We start from the raw sequence: 12,500 nt of genomic DNA, 5'->3' as shown, positions 1-12,500 counted from the left end.
GTAAGCAATAAATCGTCTCTCCGACCGTCTAGAACGTTGTAATCTCTTTCGAAACAGACGGTCGACTCGAAGCGCGAAGAATTCCGCAAGTATCTCGAAAAAGCCGGCCTGTTGGACGTCCTCACGAAAGGTGGCGCCTTTTCACTCTATTCTACATATCACAACATATTGAACATATTAGTGTGGTGGTCTAGTCTTAGTTGGACTATATGAGGAGCCCGAGAAGCCAGCCAATCCTCTAGAATTCGTTCAGCGTCATCTTCATGACGGCGACCCGGAGACTCATGACATTGAGAAGCTGCGTCAGGAGGTCGTCGAATTGAGGGCGAAGAACGCGTCGCTGGAGGAAGATAACGCGGCACTGAAGGCGAGAATCGAACAGCTAGATGTACAAGAGGCGTCAGGGGTACGAATGGCAATGATTGAGGATTTAATTAATTAATTATTTTATTGGCTGATTAACGGAAATGTTTTGTGTGACAGGAGCAGACGTGAAATGGAGAGATGACGTGATGAGTGGTGATGAAGAGATTTGCTTATTGAGTAGATTATTGAGCATAGAATGTGTGTTCTAAGTGACATGTTTGTCGATGAGTGTCGATCGTTTTTGTGGAGATTTGAAGTCGCAGTCCTGTATATTCGTGTACTATTGCTTCTCAGCTGTAACTTCTAACAACTGTGATATTGTTGGTAGACTTATTGATCGCTCTCACAAAACTCAAACTCTATTTTTTACGTCCTTTATTTAGCCTCGGCCTCCCAGATCAGTGTACAGTGTAGTGTCAAAATCGGCGCTACACTGGTCTGGGAGGCCAAGGCTACCCTTTATTACAGAACCGTATACACGGCTTTGCTTCATTGTATATTTGTAGTTGTAGTTGTAGTTGTATTTGTATTTGTATTTCTTTTACTACGGAAAACCCTCAACTCAGCGGTCGATCTTACGGGTACCGTACCAAGTACACATACATGGAAATATTTACGCTAACACACATACTAGACAGTCTAAGTGAAACACTATCTAATATTTTAGAACACATGGATCTAAATATCATCTACACTGTAACAGAACTTCCGTAGACGCTGCTTAATTAAAATTAGAGTCTCTAGAGACTATTCCTAGCCTACATGGAAGAGAATTCCACAACTTTTGACAAACACAAAGCAAGTTAGAAGACAATCAGGGTAGTAGAATCAGATCCGGTTATGGCCGAACCACCTTTCAAAAACTGTACTCCCGACAGTTGAAGATTGCACGAAACTTTATTATTACTTTTATTTTACTAACAATGAAATTGTTACTGTTGAAAATATATCTAGGTGACTATAACTACTAATAGCAAATTATAGCATCCTAACTTAATTGCTATTTGCGCTGCCCCGAGGTCATTGCATAGCCACGTATTACAGTAATTGGTAAACGAAAGTATAGTTGTTGAAGAGCCCCCGTATCCATGCTCTCTTGGAGCGTTATTTTTGGACCACACCACTCCACCTTAGCGCGCGTTAGAACAAACCACTTGAATGCTTCCTCCTGACCTGACAATCATATACAAACGCATGCTTTATGGTATTGATTACATGTGTATGTATACATATTAGTTAATAATATTTTTAAATATTTGAAATTATTTAAAATTTAATTATCCTAATAACAAATTACGTCATAACAGTTGCAACGTCAATTATCTTCGTGATAAAATTAATATTCACGAAATCAAATTTTAGGCTGACCAGATAATATAACTTGATCTGCAGAAAGGATTGTGTCATTCTGATTTGCAATATTGCATTTCCGGTATCTATCTATTTATATTTATTTATTTATTTTTGCATTTGATATTACATACATATAATATTAATTATCAGCAATTGATGCTGTAACTTGTCATACAATTCATTGGTCACGTGATTGTACTGACAACATGCTCACTACATTACCTACAACAATATTCAGTCACCATTTGACGACAAAACGTCAAACTATTTCAGTCATCGCCTAGTGAATCAGTCAGCTAGACAACGTCTAATTGCTGACTGAATTGTCTAGGTACCGGTGTGTCATGGAGTTTCACAGTGCAGCACCAGACCAATGTGTTTACATCGACAGAGACGAGCTAACTAGATTCGGAAACGAGCCATCACTGTACTAGCGTCATCACACGCGTCTCAAACCTTCCCGCGCAACAGTTCAGTACGCGTGAAAGTTTGAAACGCGAAAATGTTGTTGAACCGTCGAGATTGAGTTGGTTGATTTGGTTTGTAGTTACAGTTTGCCAGGTGATTATACAATTGAGAGGGAAGGAGAATCCGGAGTCGTATTTGCGATGGATACTCTAGAGGAGGCCGCTGATAGGCTAGACGGGTCTCTAGCTGATAAAGTCGACACGGAAATCGGCAGGTTCTCTACTCAACTGCGTCTCATTCTGGAACAACAGAGTACGGAATACAGACAGTTGCTTCAGTCGGCGAGGACACCGAAGGTATGCAATTCAGGCTGGCACTAAATTATAATTACTGATTTATATTAATTGGTTAATAAATTAGATGCCAATACATTAATTAATGTATTAATATGTAGATAAATATATATAATTGTTGATTTATATTAATTGGCTTATAAATTAGATGCTAATACTTATTGATATTATTGTATTAATGATATTATTACTGATTTATAATAATTGGCTTATAAATTAGATGCTAATGATTTATTAACATTAATGTATTAATAATATTATTATGATTTATATTAATTGGCTTATAAATTAGATGCTAATGATTTATTGATATTAATGTATTAATAATATTATTATGATTTATATTAATTAATGTATTAATATGTAGATGGTAATATATAGTTACTGATTTATATTTATTGGCTTATAAATTAGATGCTAATACATTATTGATATTAATGTATTAATATTATATTATTAGTAATATTATACTGTTTATCTAAAGTGTTTATTTAATAATCACATTTTTAGAATTAATTAAGTTAATAAAATATATAATTAATATAATAATTTGTTAACTGGTAAATTGTTTATAGCTAAATAAATAGATAAATTATTAATTGTTAATTATTTGTTAATAACAAATTATTTATTTATTGCTTATAAAAAATTTTAACTTTGACTTTGTATCTTTTTATCAGATTGTTGTTGATGACCAGTTGACTGATGCCACACCACTAGACTATGATGGTGTATGCACAAATTGTGGTGAGTGGTAGCTTATTATAAACAGTTTGCATGGCTAGTACAGTACAGTACACACACACACACACACACACACACACACACACACACACACACACACACACACACACACACACACACACACACACACACACACACACACACACACACACACACACACACACACACACACACTAATAATCGTATTATTTAGATTGTTGTAGTTTGTCTGCTCACTGTCCTCTTCCACATTCTCTGTAAGCAATATCAATATCCATTGCAAATTTGATGGTTGGCTTGAATGATGAAATGGAAGCGGTGAAGTGATGTGGCAATGATGCATGTGGTTTTGACCGGCTACTCTGATTGTGTCAGGCACAAGCTTTCTTGATTGCAGGGATGCATATCTAGGACTTATTTCAATACATTAGTCATACTATGATGTTGAGTCACAATGAGAGACTGACAGACAGATGTACATACATACATACAACAGACTAACTGATTAAGATGGACAGACAAGTAAACAGACAGACAAATTTACTCCCAGATGGAGTAAAACAATGCACAGACAAGTTGACATACAAGCCAAAGCGAACGACTGAAGGACGGACAGGCCTGTAGACAGACTAACAAACAATGAGATAAATGCATGAATTTGTCTGTTTGTAGTTTGATGGGTCGCACCAGTTTAGCAGGCAGCTAGACAGACAAACAGACAGACACACAGACAGACAGACAGACAGACACACAGACAGACACACAGGCACACAGACAAACAGACATACACACAGGCAGACACACAGACACACAGACACACATACAGACACACAGACAGACGGACAGACAGAAAGACAGACAGACAGACAGACAGACAGACAGACAGACAGACAGACACACACAGACACACACACAGACACACAGAAAGACACACAGACACACAGACAGACAGACACACAGACAGACAGACACACAGACAGACACACAGACAGACACACAGACAGACACACAGACACACAGACAGACAAACACACAGACAGACAAACACACAGACACACAAACACACAGACACACAAACGTACCGACAGACACACAGACAATTTACACAACTTCCGGCCAAACTGCTCTCCGTTCCTAACCCTAGGCAAGTCACAACCAAATAAATTAAAAACGCCGCATCTCATTCGCACCACAAACATCAACAAATGCCTCACATGCCTCTCGACTATCAACCAACGATAAGTGCATGTTTATCTCGACACTAACCCGAGGTGACAAGAATAATCGATTGCCACGTCTCCACCCTCACATCTCATCTTTCTATTCCGAGCTTGTTTTGATGTGTGTGTATGTGCGTCCCTCTCTGTATGTGTGGGCAGAACTGGCGGGCACATCTACGATTTCTACCATCCGACCGCTCAGTCCGCACTGCCAGCCGCACAAGCGGCCGACAGAGAGCACGAGCAGCAGCGAGATGAAGATAATGAGGAGGCGGAGATGTGGAAATGTATTGTCAGAATGTTTGTTGCAGCTGGAATGGTTGAGAAAACACTTAGAGAGGCCGGACTGCCCGAATTCGTATGACAATAGATTCTATGAATGGTCGCTACGCATGACGTAATGTTTGTGACACATTGAGGTCTAATCTAACTGTTCTTGTTCTATTTTCGTGCCTCGACATGATTGGTTGCGCGTAAGTAGACGCATGTAGGAGAAACGGCGCGACATTGGTTGAAACGCACCGCCAATCCTCTCGAGACTCACGCACGTGAAGCGGTAGGCGGAACCAACCGCGGAACGCCCACCCAATATTGCCATACCCTGCGCGTTCTCTCCACACAACCCTCAACGCCAGAGACATCACAACTGCAGGACAAAGCGTCGTCGCATCTCAACACTCACACTCGACTCGAACATCCGCGGGCGTCTCCGAAATCAGGAAGTTGCGGTACATGTGCAGCCGCTCCCTTGATGCTCTGCTCGCTTCCACCCTCAACCAATGGCTGCAGATGATGCCCAACCTCCTCGCTCCCGCTCGAGCACCTGGCCACCACAGCAGCCTGTAGATTTCGAGCAGGCCCAGCAGGGGGCGTCGTCTTCATCCAAAAAACCTCCCTCCCGTCGCAATCCATGGGGCAATCTGTCCTATGCCGAGCTCATCACGCAGGCTATTCTCTCCTCGCCCGACAAGAGGCTCACTCTGGCGCAAGTCTACGAGTGGATGGTAAAGAACGTGCCCTACTTTGCAGACAAAGCGGACTCGACCTCGTCGGCCGGTTGGAAGGTATTTGTGTTGAGTGCGTGCGCTGGTTCTCACGGGGTGTTGCACGCTTTATTTTCTTTGTCCAGAACTCGATCCGTCACAATCTCTCGCTGCATACGCGCTTCATGCGCGTCACGAACGAAGGTCCGGGTAAGAGCTCCTGGTGGGTGATCAACCCCGATGCGAAGGCTGGTCGGCCTGCACGACGCAGGGCGATGTCGACCGATGCGACTTCGAGTGGTAATAAATCGGAAACGAAGCGGAGAGGGAGGCACAACCGCTCGGGCTCTAAAGGAGCAATCGATACTGCAACAGCTGCAGGAGCAGCCGGTAGCCCCGCCCCAAGTCCGGCCCCTTCCTCAACCAGGCTCTACACCTCATTGAAAGCGGATCCAGATGCGACCTTCTCGCAGCACTGTCTCACTCCGTCGTCTCTCTGCGACTCGGATTCGTCCACATTTGGAGGTGGATCGACGTCGCCTTACGATGGGTTCTCATCTCCTCTTGGCGATGCTGCCCCCTTCTCGGGTCCACTGCCTGGGACTTCGGAGCAATTTGGGACTGACTACTTCTATGATCAAGATCAGTCTCTGTTTGCGTCGGAAATTGCTACACTTGCTGACCCTCTGGCGTCTCTTTCTGTTTCGAATCATCAAGGATTGCATGGGGAGTTGGACCCGAATGGGTCGTTTCCACCCATTACGATTGATTCTGCGCCTATCAATCCGGCTCCTTCAACATATGTCGCACCCTTTCAACCATCTCTGTCTCCGATATCTGGTACACCGTTTGCTACACCACACGGCACACCTCCGACTCTCAGGCATCCATTCAGAGCATCACAAGGTGACGATGCTCGTTGTATGTTCACCAGGTCGGTGAGCACCGAACAGATCTACCCACAACATCAACTTCAATCCAGCTGGAAGCAATCCTTCGGGCACCAACCGTGCATGATGAGTACAGGCTCATGGCAGCATCTCAACCAACCGAATATTAATAATTACCCGAACCAACTTCCATACAACCCACCGCCTTATTACAGTCAGAGCTGGTCGCCAACTATGGCATCGTCTTGCAGGGGATATTCCGGGTCGTGTGTCACTCTATCACCGAACGACTACCATCCACTCATGCCGACTTCTTACCAACATGAACCGATGAGACTAAGTCATAACCTGTCGCCCATGTTGTGCAGCAGTACTTCATATCCGAACACTTCGTATCCGAACACCAGCTACAGGCTGAGTCAGTCTTCTAGTGAACACTATTCTAGTAATCTAGATGCTCATCATCACCTTAGAGACGACCTCAATGGCATAGATTTAGAAGAACTCATTTGTGCTGAGCTGCCGCTTGAAACTGGACTTGCATTTGACTTCGATCATTTTCGTGAAGACGGTCAAACACAACCAACCATTAACGGCAGCAACTGGAGCCACGAACATCAGTGGGTCCACTGATTGTTTACTGTTATTAAAAATGTGACACTCGGTCATCAATTTTTGAACAGCCACATTTATAGACAGTAGGAGAGATCAGCATGCATACTGATGTTGATACAGTAGACAGATATATGGACAAGAAGCAGGATTATTAGTTTATTTTTGTCACATGCTTTGATGATTAACACACACACACACACACACACACACACACACACACACACACACACACACACACACACACACACACACACACACACACACACACACACACACACGCACCTATGTATACATTGTGTGTCGACGGTGATGAGTAGTGTAGCTACAGAATTCATTAAATTTAATGATTTTTAGTATAGATGGATTCTTCTAGAAACGTGAATGTGTGATCGTGATTTACAATGTACAGAATCATTCTTTCAATTGCTGTCTCTGATTTTGGAGTGCACGTTGTTGTCTCGAGCTGTTGTTGATATGAATGTATATACTCAATGAAGTTGGCTAATTAATTAATCAAGAAATATGTAGTGAAATCTGAAATTTTAATACAAAGATTTTAAAAATTAATTTTATTTGTTTTTAATAAATAAACATTTAATAAATAAGTAAATAAATAAATAAATAATAGATAAATAAATAAAATAAATAAATAAATTAATTAATTATTCTAATGCATAATTTCTTTTTAATAACAACATTTCATGTACACTCTCATACATGCACACGCACGCAGTCCTGCACACACAGCACAATGCAACTGTACAGTCACTCTACATCCGGGTATCAAAAGTCAAAGATGCCGTACGAGGTGGACGTGGCTGCCTACATTCTCACTTATCTCGAGAAATTTGAGCTCCAACGAACAATAGAAACATTTGTAAATGAGAGCCCACTCTTTCGGAACACAACCCACATTGTGAGTCGTGCATTTCATTCATTTTTTTTATTTTTCTTAATTTATTTTGTTTTTTTTATTTTTATTGCAGGTCAGACCGGAGAAGAGTTTGGAACAGGTGCTGGAAGAGTATGCGTTGTATAGGCAGACGGAGGTTGAAGTGAAGCAGCGGGGTGTGGAGGTGGTGTTGAATGGTTTGTGTGACAGTTTGGAGACGGTTTGTAGACAAGTACGGTGAGTGGGTTGAGTTATTTAGCAGACAGACGGACAGACAGACAGACAGGCGGACGGACGGACAGACAGACAGACAGACAGACAGACAAACAGACAGACAGAGACAGATAAATAGACAAACAAATGGACGGACAGACGGACAGATGGACAGACAGACAGATAGATAGACAAACCAATGGACGGACAGACAGACAGACACTCCTACCCTTATTCCACTAGTTTTCGAGCACTTTGGTGGGTGGGGAGAAGAAGCATCAACGTTCCTCAATAAAATTTCCAAACTATATAGAGATGAAGAAGGAAGAAACAATCCCTTAGATTTTAAGACACATTGGAGAAGACGTTTGTCAGTACAACTTCAGTGTTGCAATGCCTCGGTTTTGGCTAGAAAGATGATGAGAGTAACGTATGGACAGAGAGCTGGCCAGAGTCTAGATGTTGTTCAACTTTCAATTCAGTAAACTAAATTTCGGTTTGTAGGCTCCGTAGGGGAGCTTTTTAATGCTACTCGTTATTTGTGTAATTGTAATTGTAGTTACTTTAGTTTCACCTGTATTAGCTTTGATGTATAAAAATATATGAAAATTTGACAGACAGACAGACAGACAGACAGACAAACCGGCAGACAGACAGACAGACAGACAGACCAGCAGACAGACAGACAGACAGACAGGCAGATAGATAGACAAACAAATGGACGGACTGACAAATGGACAGATGGACAGACAGACAGATTGTTTTATTTGGATGCTTACTCTACTGATAACAAGTGCTAACTTTATGCAGACAGACAGAGACAGATAGATAGATAGACAAACAAATGGACGGACTGACAGACAAACAGGCAACCGACAGACAGCCACAGACAGACGGACAGACAGATTGTTATATTTGGAAGCTTACTCTACTACAATATATCAGATTTAAACAAACAGTCAATGAACAGAATGTTGAATGTCTCTCTATCATATAGAAAGTTGTTTATATCATACACGTATATAAAGTCATACTGGCCACAACAGCAACTCCAGAGATTTTAGTATGAACCTTTAGAGCTTGTACTGTAGCGAACCAGACAGACAAACAGAAGGACAGACAGACAAACAGAAGGACAGACAAACAGACAGACAGACAGACAGACAGACAAACTGAAGGACAGACAAACAGACAGACAGACAAACTGAAGGACAGAAAACAAACAGACAGGCAGACGGGCAGACAGACAAACCAATGGACAGACATACATACATACAGACAGACAGACAGCTGCATGGTTAGGCTAGGTTGATCTATTCAACAACTTTGTATTACATCATTACAGTTGCCTTACTGGATTATCACAAATCAACTCTAAGCCACCTTCAGACCAACGAGGTACGTACACCTACATTCTACTAACTGATACATCAATCAAGCTATTTCCTATTGGCTTTTAGCTCGCAGTCGTCAAGCCAATCGCAACAGTCGGCTCACAAAAAGCATGAGCCGTTCATCGTCTCAACAAGTTGCTAAAGCTCCAGTGCAACATGTTGACATTGCTACTGCTGACTGTGTGGTGGAATCGCCACCAGTCAATCGTTCTCTTGATGCAAAAGATTCGATTCATTCTGATTCAATGGCGTCAACGGTGATGGAAGCTGGGGTTGGTTCTAGTGATGTTGAACAGGTTGAGGATAAGGAGAATGAAGATGCATCATGTGAGGTTGTTGTAATCGAAGAGATGAAGACTGGGCATTACAAGTCACCGAAACGGAAGAGGTGAACTTGAATATTTGTTGGCTGTGACACACACACACACACACACACACACACACACACACACACACACGCACGCACGCACGCACACTTGTGTGCTAACACAATCAACATTCGATTTCAGCACAAAACCAAAGAGAAAAGAACAGACAGCATCACTTTTTGTATCAGCAAGGTATGTATTACTCGTTTTTATTACCTTATGTTTTAACCTTTTGTTGTTTGATTATGTTCACAAAGTCCTCATAAAGTGACTGTACAAGACTTCAGTGTTGGTGTGTTAGAGAGTGAAGCACCAACTGACATATCTGTGAGGCCAGCTGGTTGATGGATAGTTGAGGTTTGTTCAAATGCTGTTGGTTGTAGTGCTTGTTGGACACTTTGCTGGAAACGAAGGAACTGCAGGAACGACTGGCACAGAACATCAATGAAGGATTGGGAAGGTGATTTGTTGTAAATGTCGTGGCAAGACAGCATTTAAAGTGGCAGACAGGCAGACAGACAGACAGACAGACGGACATAGCCATGGCACATTGTTTAGCCAAGATACTTTGGCAAGGCAAGTTTAGAAGATGAGTCTGCTGCAGCAACAAGAGAACAAAGGAAGAGAGACAAATATGAAAAGCAACACATTTCTGGTAGCCCATCAAGCCTCCACTTCACTCTTCTCGTATTTGAACACTTTGGACCTGGGGTCAGCAACTACTGAATCAATATCTCAACAAGTTAGCCAAACAATCACAAGACATAGAAGGCTCAAAGAATGAAGCTGATTTCAGAGGTTTCTGGAGAAAGAAATTTCCATAGATGAGAACATTTACAGACAAGACTATCAGAGTAATTTGCACTAAATGACAAACAAACAGGCAGGCAGGTGGACGGACAGACATGTGGACAGACCGACAGTTACATGGACTGACAGACAGACAGATAGACAGACAGACAGATAGACAGACAGATGGACAGTTTGATACAGACAGACAGACAGACAAACTGACAGATAGATAGACAGACATGTCGGTAGCTTTGCAAAGGTGTAATGCTAGCGTAATTAGCAGAAAGTTGGCAAGACTGGGACATTCTTCATTCGCACATAGTTAAATTATGGTGTCGGCCGTTTGGGCCAGACTAGAATGTAGGAGTGTTGTTCTTTGAAAATATATGTATTGACAGACAGACAGACAGACAGTCAGACAGACAGACAGACGGACAAAGACTGACAGACAGACAGACAGACAGACAGACAGACAAACTGACAGATAGATAGGCAGACAGACAGACAGACAGACAAACTGACAGATAGACAGACAGACAGACAGGCAGACAAACTGACAGATAGACAGACAGACAGACAGATAGACAGACAGACAAACTGACAGATAGACAGACAGACAGATAGACAGACAGATGGACAGACAAACTGACAGATAGACAGGCAGACAGGCAGACAAACAGATAGTCCAAGTCGTTGATCAATATTTGATATATTGTTTTGACACATTGAGTGAGGTGGACACTAATACTCTCATGTACCGTTGACTTGTCTGCTATTTCAACTCTTGTCTTTATTTTGAAGTGGGGGTGATGGATGTCTTGATTTTGTCGCCGAAGACGACGGGAATGCTGAGGTTTCAGTGTGAACAAGTTATGCTATGTGACATGAGATGTAATGATGATATCCGTGTATTAGATTGTTGGTAGTGAGACTGTGGCAAACATCGTGGAGCGAACAGAGTCCGATCCAGCCTTTCATAGTTTATTTTCAACGCTTGGTTTAGGTATGTGCTGTTGCTTTCAGGCATCGTAGATTGCATTCGAGTGCCATTTGTTTGTTTATGTTTGTGTGTCTTTCTGTTGGTCGTTTGTGCTTGTGTGTTTGTGTATTTGCTTGTGGATGTGCCTGTTTGCTTGTTTGTCTGTTTGTAGTCACGTGTCTGTTTCGTTGTCTATTTGTGTGTGTTTGTTTGGTTGCTTAGGTGTTTGTTTATCTGGTGTCTGTCTGTCTGTCTGTTTGTCTCTGTTTATGTGTCTCTTTTGCCCTTTTGTCTGTCTGTCTGTCTGTTAATTTCATTTATTGAAACACAAACTCTACGTTACATTTCTAACACTAAATGCAAACAAGCTACTGAGTTCAGCTTTAGTTTAATGCAAGCTACTTGATAGTCTCTATTGTATATGTTCTCATCTACTTCACCAGGGAAGACACGAGTCAGCTTGTGGAGGATGACTTTAGCGTTACTTCGTTGTGAGATTATTGAGCATTTTTTTCTCCAAAAACCTCTAAAGTCAGCTTCATTTGTATAGCCTTCAATCTCTCTTGATCTTCTGGCTAGTTTGTTTAAATAAATAGTTGGTAGCTTCTGATCCCCAAGTTCCAAAATGTTCCAATACCAGAGGAGTGAAATTGAGGCTTGATGTATTGCCGGCAAGTTGTTGTTTTTTGTATTCCTTCAATTCTTGCTGCAGCAAAACCTTCTAAAGCTGCCTACTTTACAGTGTTTTGACTGAAAGGATGAGCCATGGCTACGGCAAGGTCATAGCTACACCCAGAGTTGTACACAACTATGTCTGGTCTATTCTCATTTCTAGAGTAACGATGTCGAGGGTCTTTCTCGTGATGAATCTTTAATTTATGTAAACAAGTGCTCCATGCATTTACAATTTCATTATGCTGCCACACAGGCCCACCTCCATGTTTGCATGTA

General features: G+C 41.8%; 4 protein-coding genes across 4 annotated transcripts in view; all 4 read left to right on the top strand.

Annotated features, from left to right (window-relative positions):
• The window catches only part of LOC134186955 (c-Myc-binding protein-like), a 745-nt gene extending 50 nt beyond the window's left edge, over positions 1–695 (top strand). Inside the window, exons 2-4 of the mRNA XM_062655058.1 lie at positions 58–130; positions 195–406; positions 484–695. Coding sequence (XP_062511042.1) covers positions 58–130; positions 195–406; positions 484–495 — 297 coding nt within the window. The 3' untranslated portion in view covers positions 496–695. The remainder of the gene's footprint in view (positions 1–57; positions 131–194; positions 407–483) is intronic.
• Positions 696–1,900: 1,205 nt separating this feature from the next.
• On the top strand, positions 1,901–4,861 carry LOC134187064 (uncharacterized). The gene is made up of 5 exons (XM_062655181.1): positions 1,901–2,146; positions 2,267–2,483; positions 3,161–3,227; positions 3,418–3,460; positions 4,583–4,861. The coding sequence occupies exons 1-5, from the start codon at positions 2,064–2,066 to the stop codon at positions 4,785–4,787; spliced, it is 615 nt and encodes a 204-aa protein (XP_062511165.1). The 5' UTR covers positions 1,901–2,063; the 3' UTR covers positions 4,788–4,861.
• Positions 4,862–5,013: 152 nt separating this feature from the next.
• Positions 5,014–7,334, top strand: LOC134186710 (forkhead box protein O-like). The gene is made up of 2 exons (XM_062654742.1): positions 5,014–5,487; positions 5,553–7,334. Exons 1-2 carry the CDS (start codon positions 5,203–5,205, stop codon positions 6,927–6,929), a joined length of 1,662 nt encoding a protein of 553 aa, XP_062510726.1. The 5' UTR covers positions 5,014–5,202; the 3' UTR covers positions 6,930–7,334.
• A 114-nt stretch (positions 7,335–7,448) lies between these two features.
• LOC134187251 (protein NPAT-like) lies at positions 7,449–11,602 on the top strand. The gene is made up of 9 exons (XM_062655369.1): positions 7,449–7,827; positions 7,898–8,040; positions 9,362–9,414; positions 9,477–9,798; positions 9,920–9,970; positions 10,036–10,105; positions 10,162–10,238; positions 11,372–11,423; positions 11,486–11,602. Exons 1-9 carry the CDS (start codon positions 7,582–7,584, stop codon positions 11,600–11,602), a joined length of 1,131 nt encoding a protein of 376 aa, XP_062511353.1. The 5' UTR covers positions 7,449–7,581.
• Positions 11,603–12,500: the final 898 nt, after the last annotated feature.

This window comes from Corticium candelabrum, chromosome 11 (assembly GCF_963422355.1).
Source record: "Corticium candelabrum chromosome 11, ooCorCand1.1, whole genome shotgun sequence".
Classification (NCBI taxonomy): Eukaryota; Metazoa; Porifera; class Homoscleromorpha; order Homosclerophorida; family Plakinidae; genus Corticium; species Corticium candelabrum.
This window is presented reverse-complemented; position numbering and strand designations above follow the sequence as displayed.

Bases quoted from the DNA above. Each gene is read 5' to 3' on its own strand.
- LOC134186710 (XM_062654742.1), top strand. From the start codon at position 5,203: ATGGCTGCAGATGATGCCCAACCTCCTCGCTCCCGCTCGAGCACCTGG. The intron at 5,488-5,552 runs GTATTTGTGTTG...TTCTTTGTCCAG, and splicing joins CCTCGTCGGCCGGTTGGAAG to AACTCGATCCGTCACAATCT.
- LOC134187251 (XM_062655369.1), top strand. From the start codon at position 7,582: ATGCATAATTTCTTTTTAATAACAACATTTCATGTACACTCTCATACA. The intron at 9,799-9,919 runs GTGAACTTGAAT...ATTCGATTTCAG, and splicing joins AAGTCACCGAAACGGAAGAG to CACAAAACCAAAGAGAAAAG. The intron at 9,971-10,035 runs GTATGTATTACT...ATGTTCACAAAG, and splicing joins TCACTTTTTGTATCAGCAAG to TCCTCATAAAGTGACTGTAC.
- LOC134187064 (XM_062655181.1), top strand. From the start codon at position 2,064: ATGGAGTTTCACAGTGCAGCACCAGACCAATGTGTTTACATCGACAGA. The intron at 2,147-2,266 runs GTACTAGCGTCA...TTTGGTTTGTAG, and splicing joins TTCGGAAACGAGCCATCACT to TTACAGTTTGCCAGGTGATT. The intron at 3,228-3,417 runs GTGAGTGGTAGC...CGTATTATTTAG, and splicing joins TGGTGTATGCACAAATTGTG to ATTGTTGTAGTTTGTCTGCT.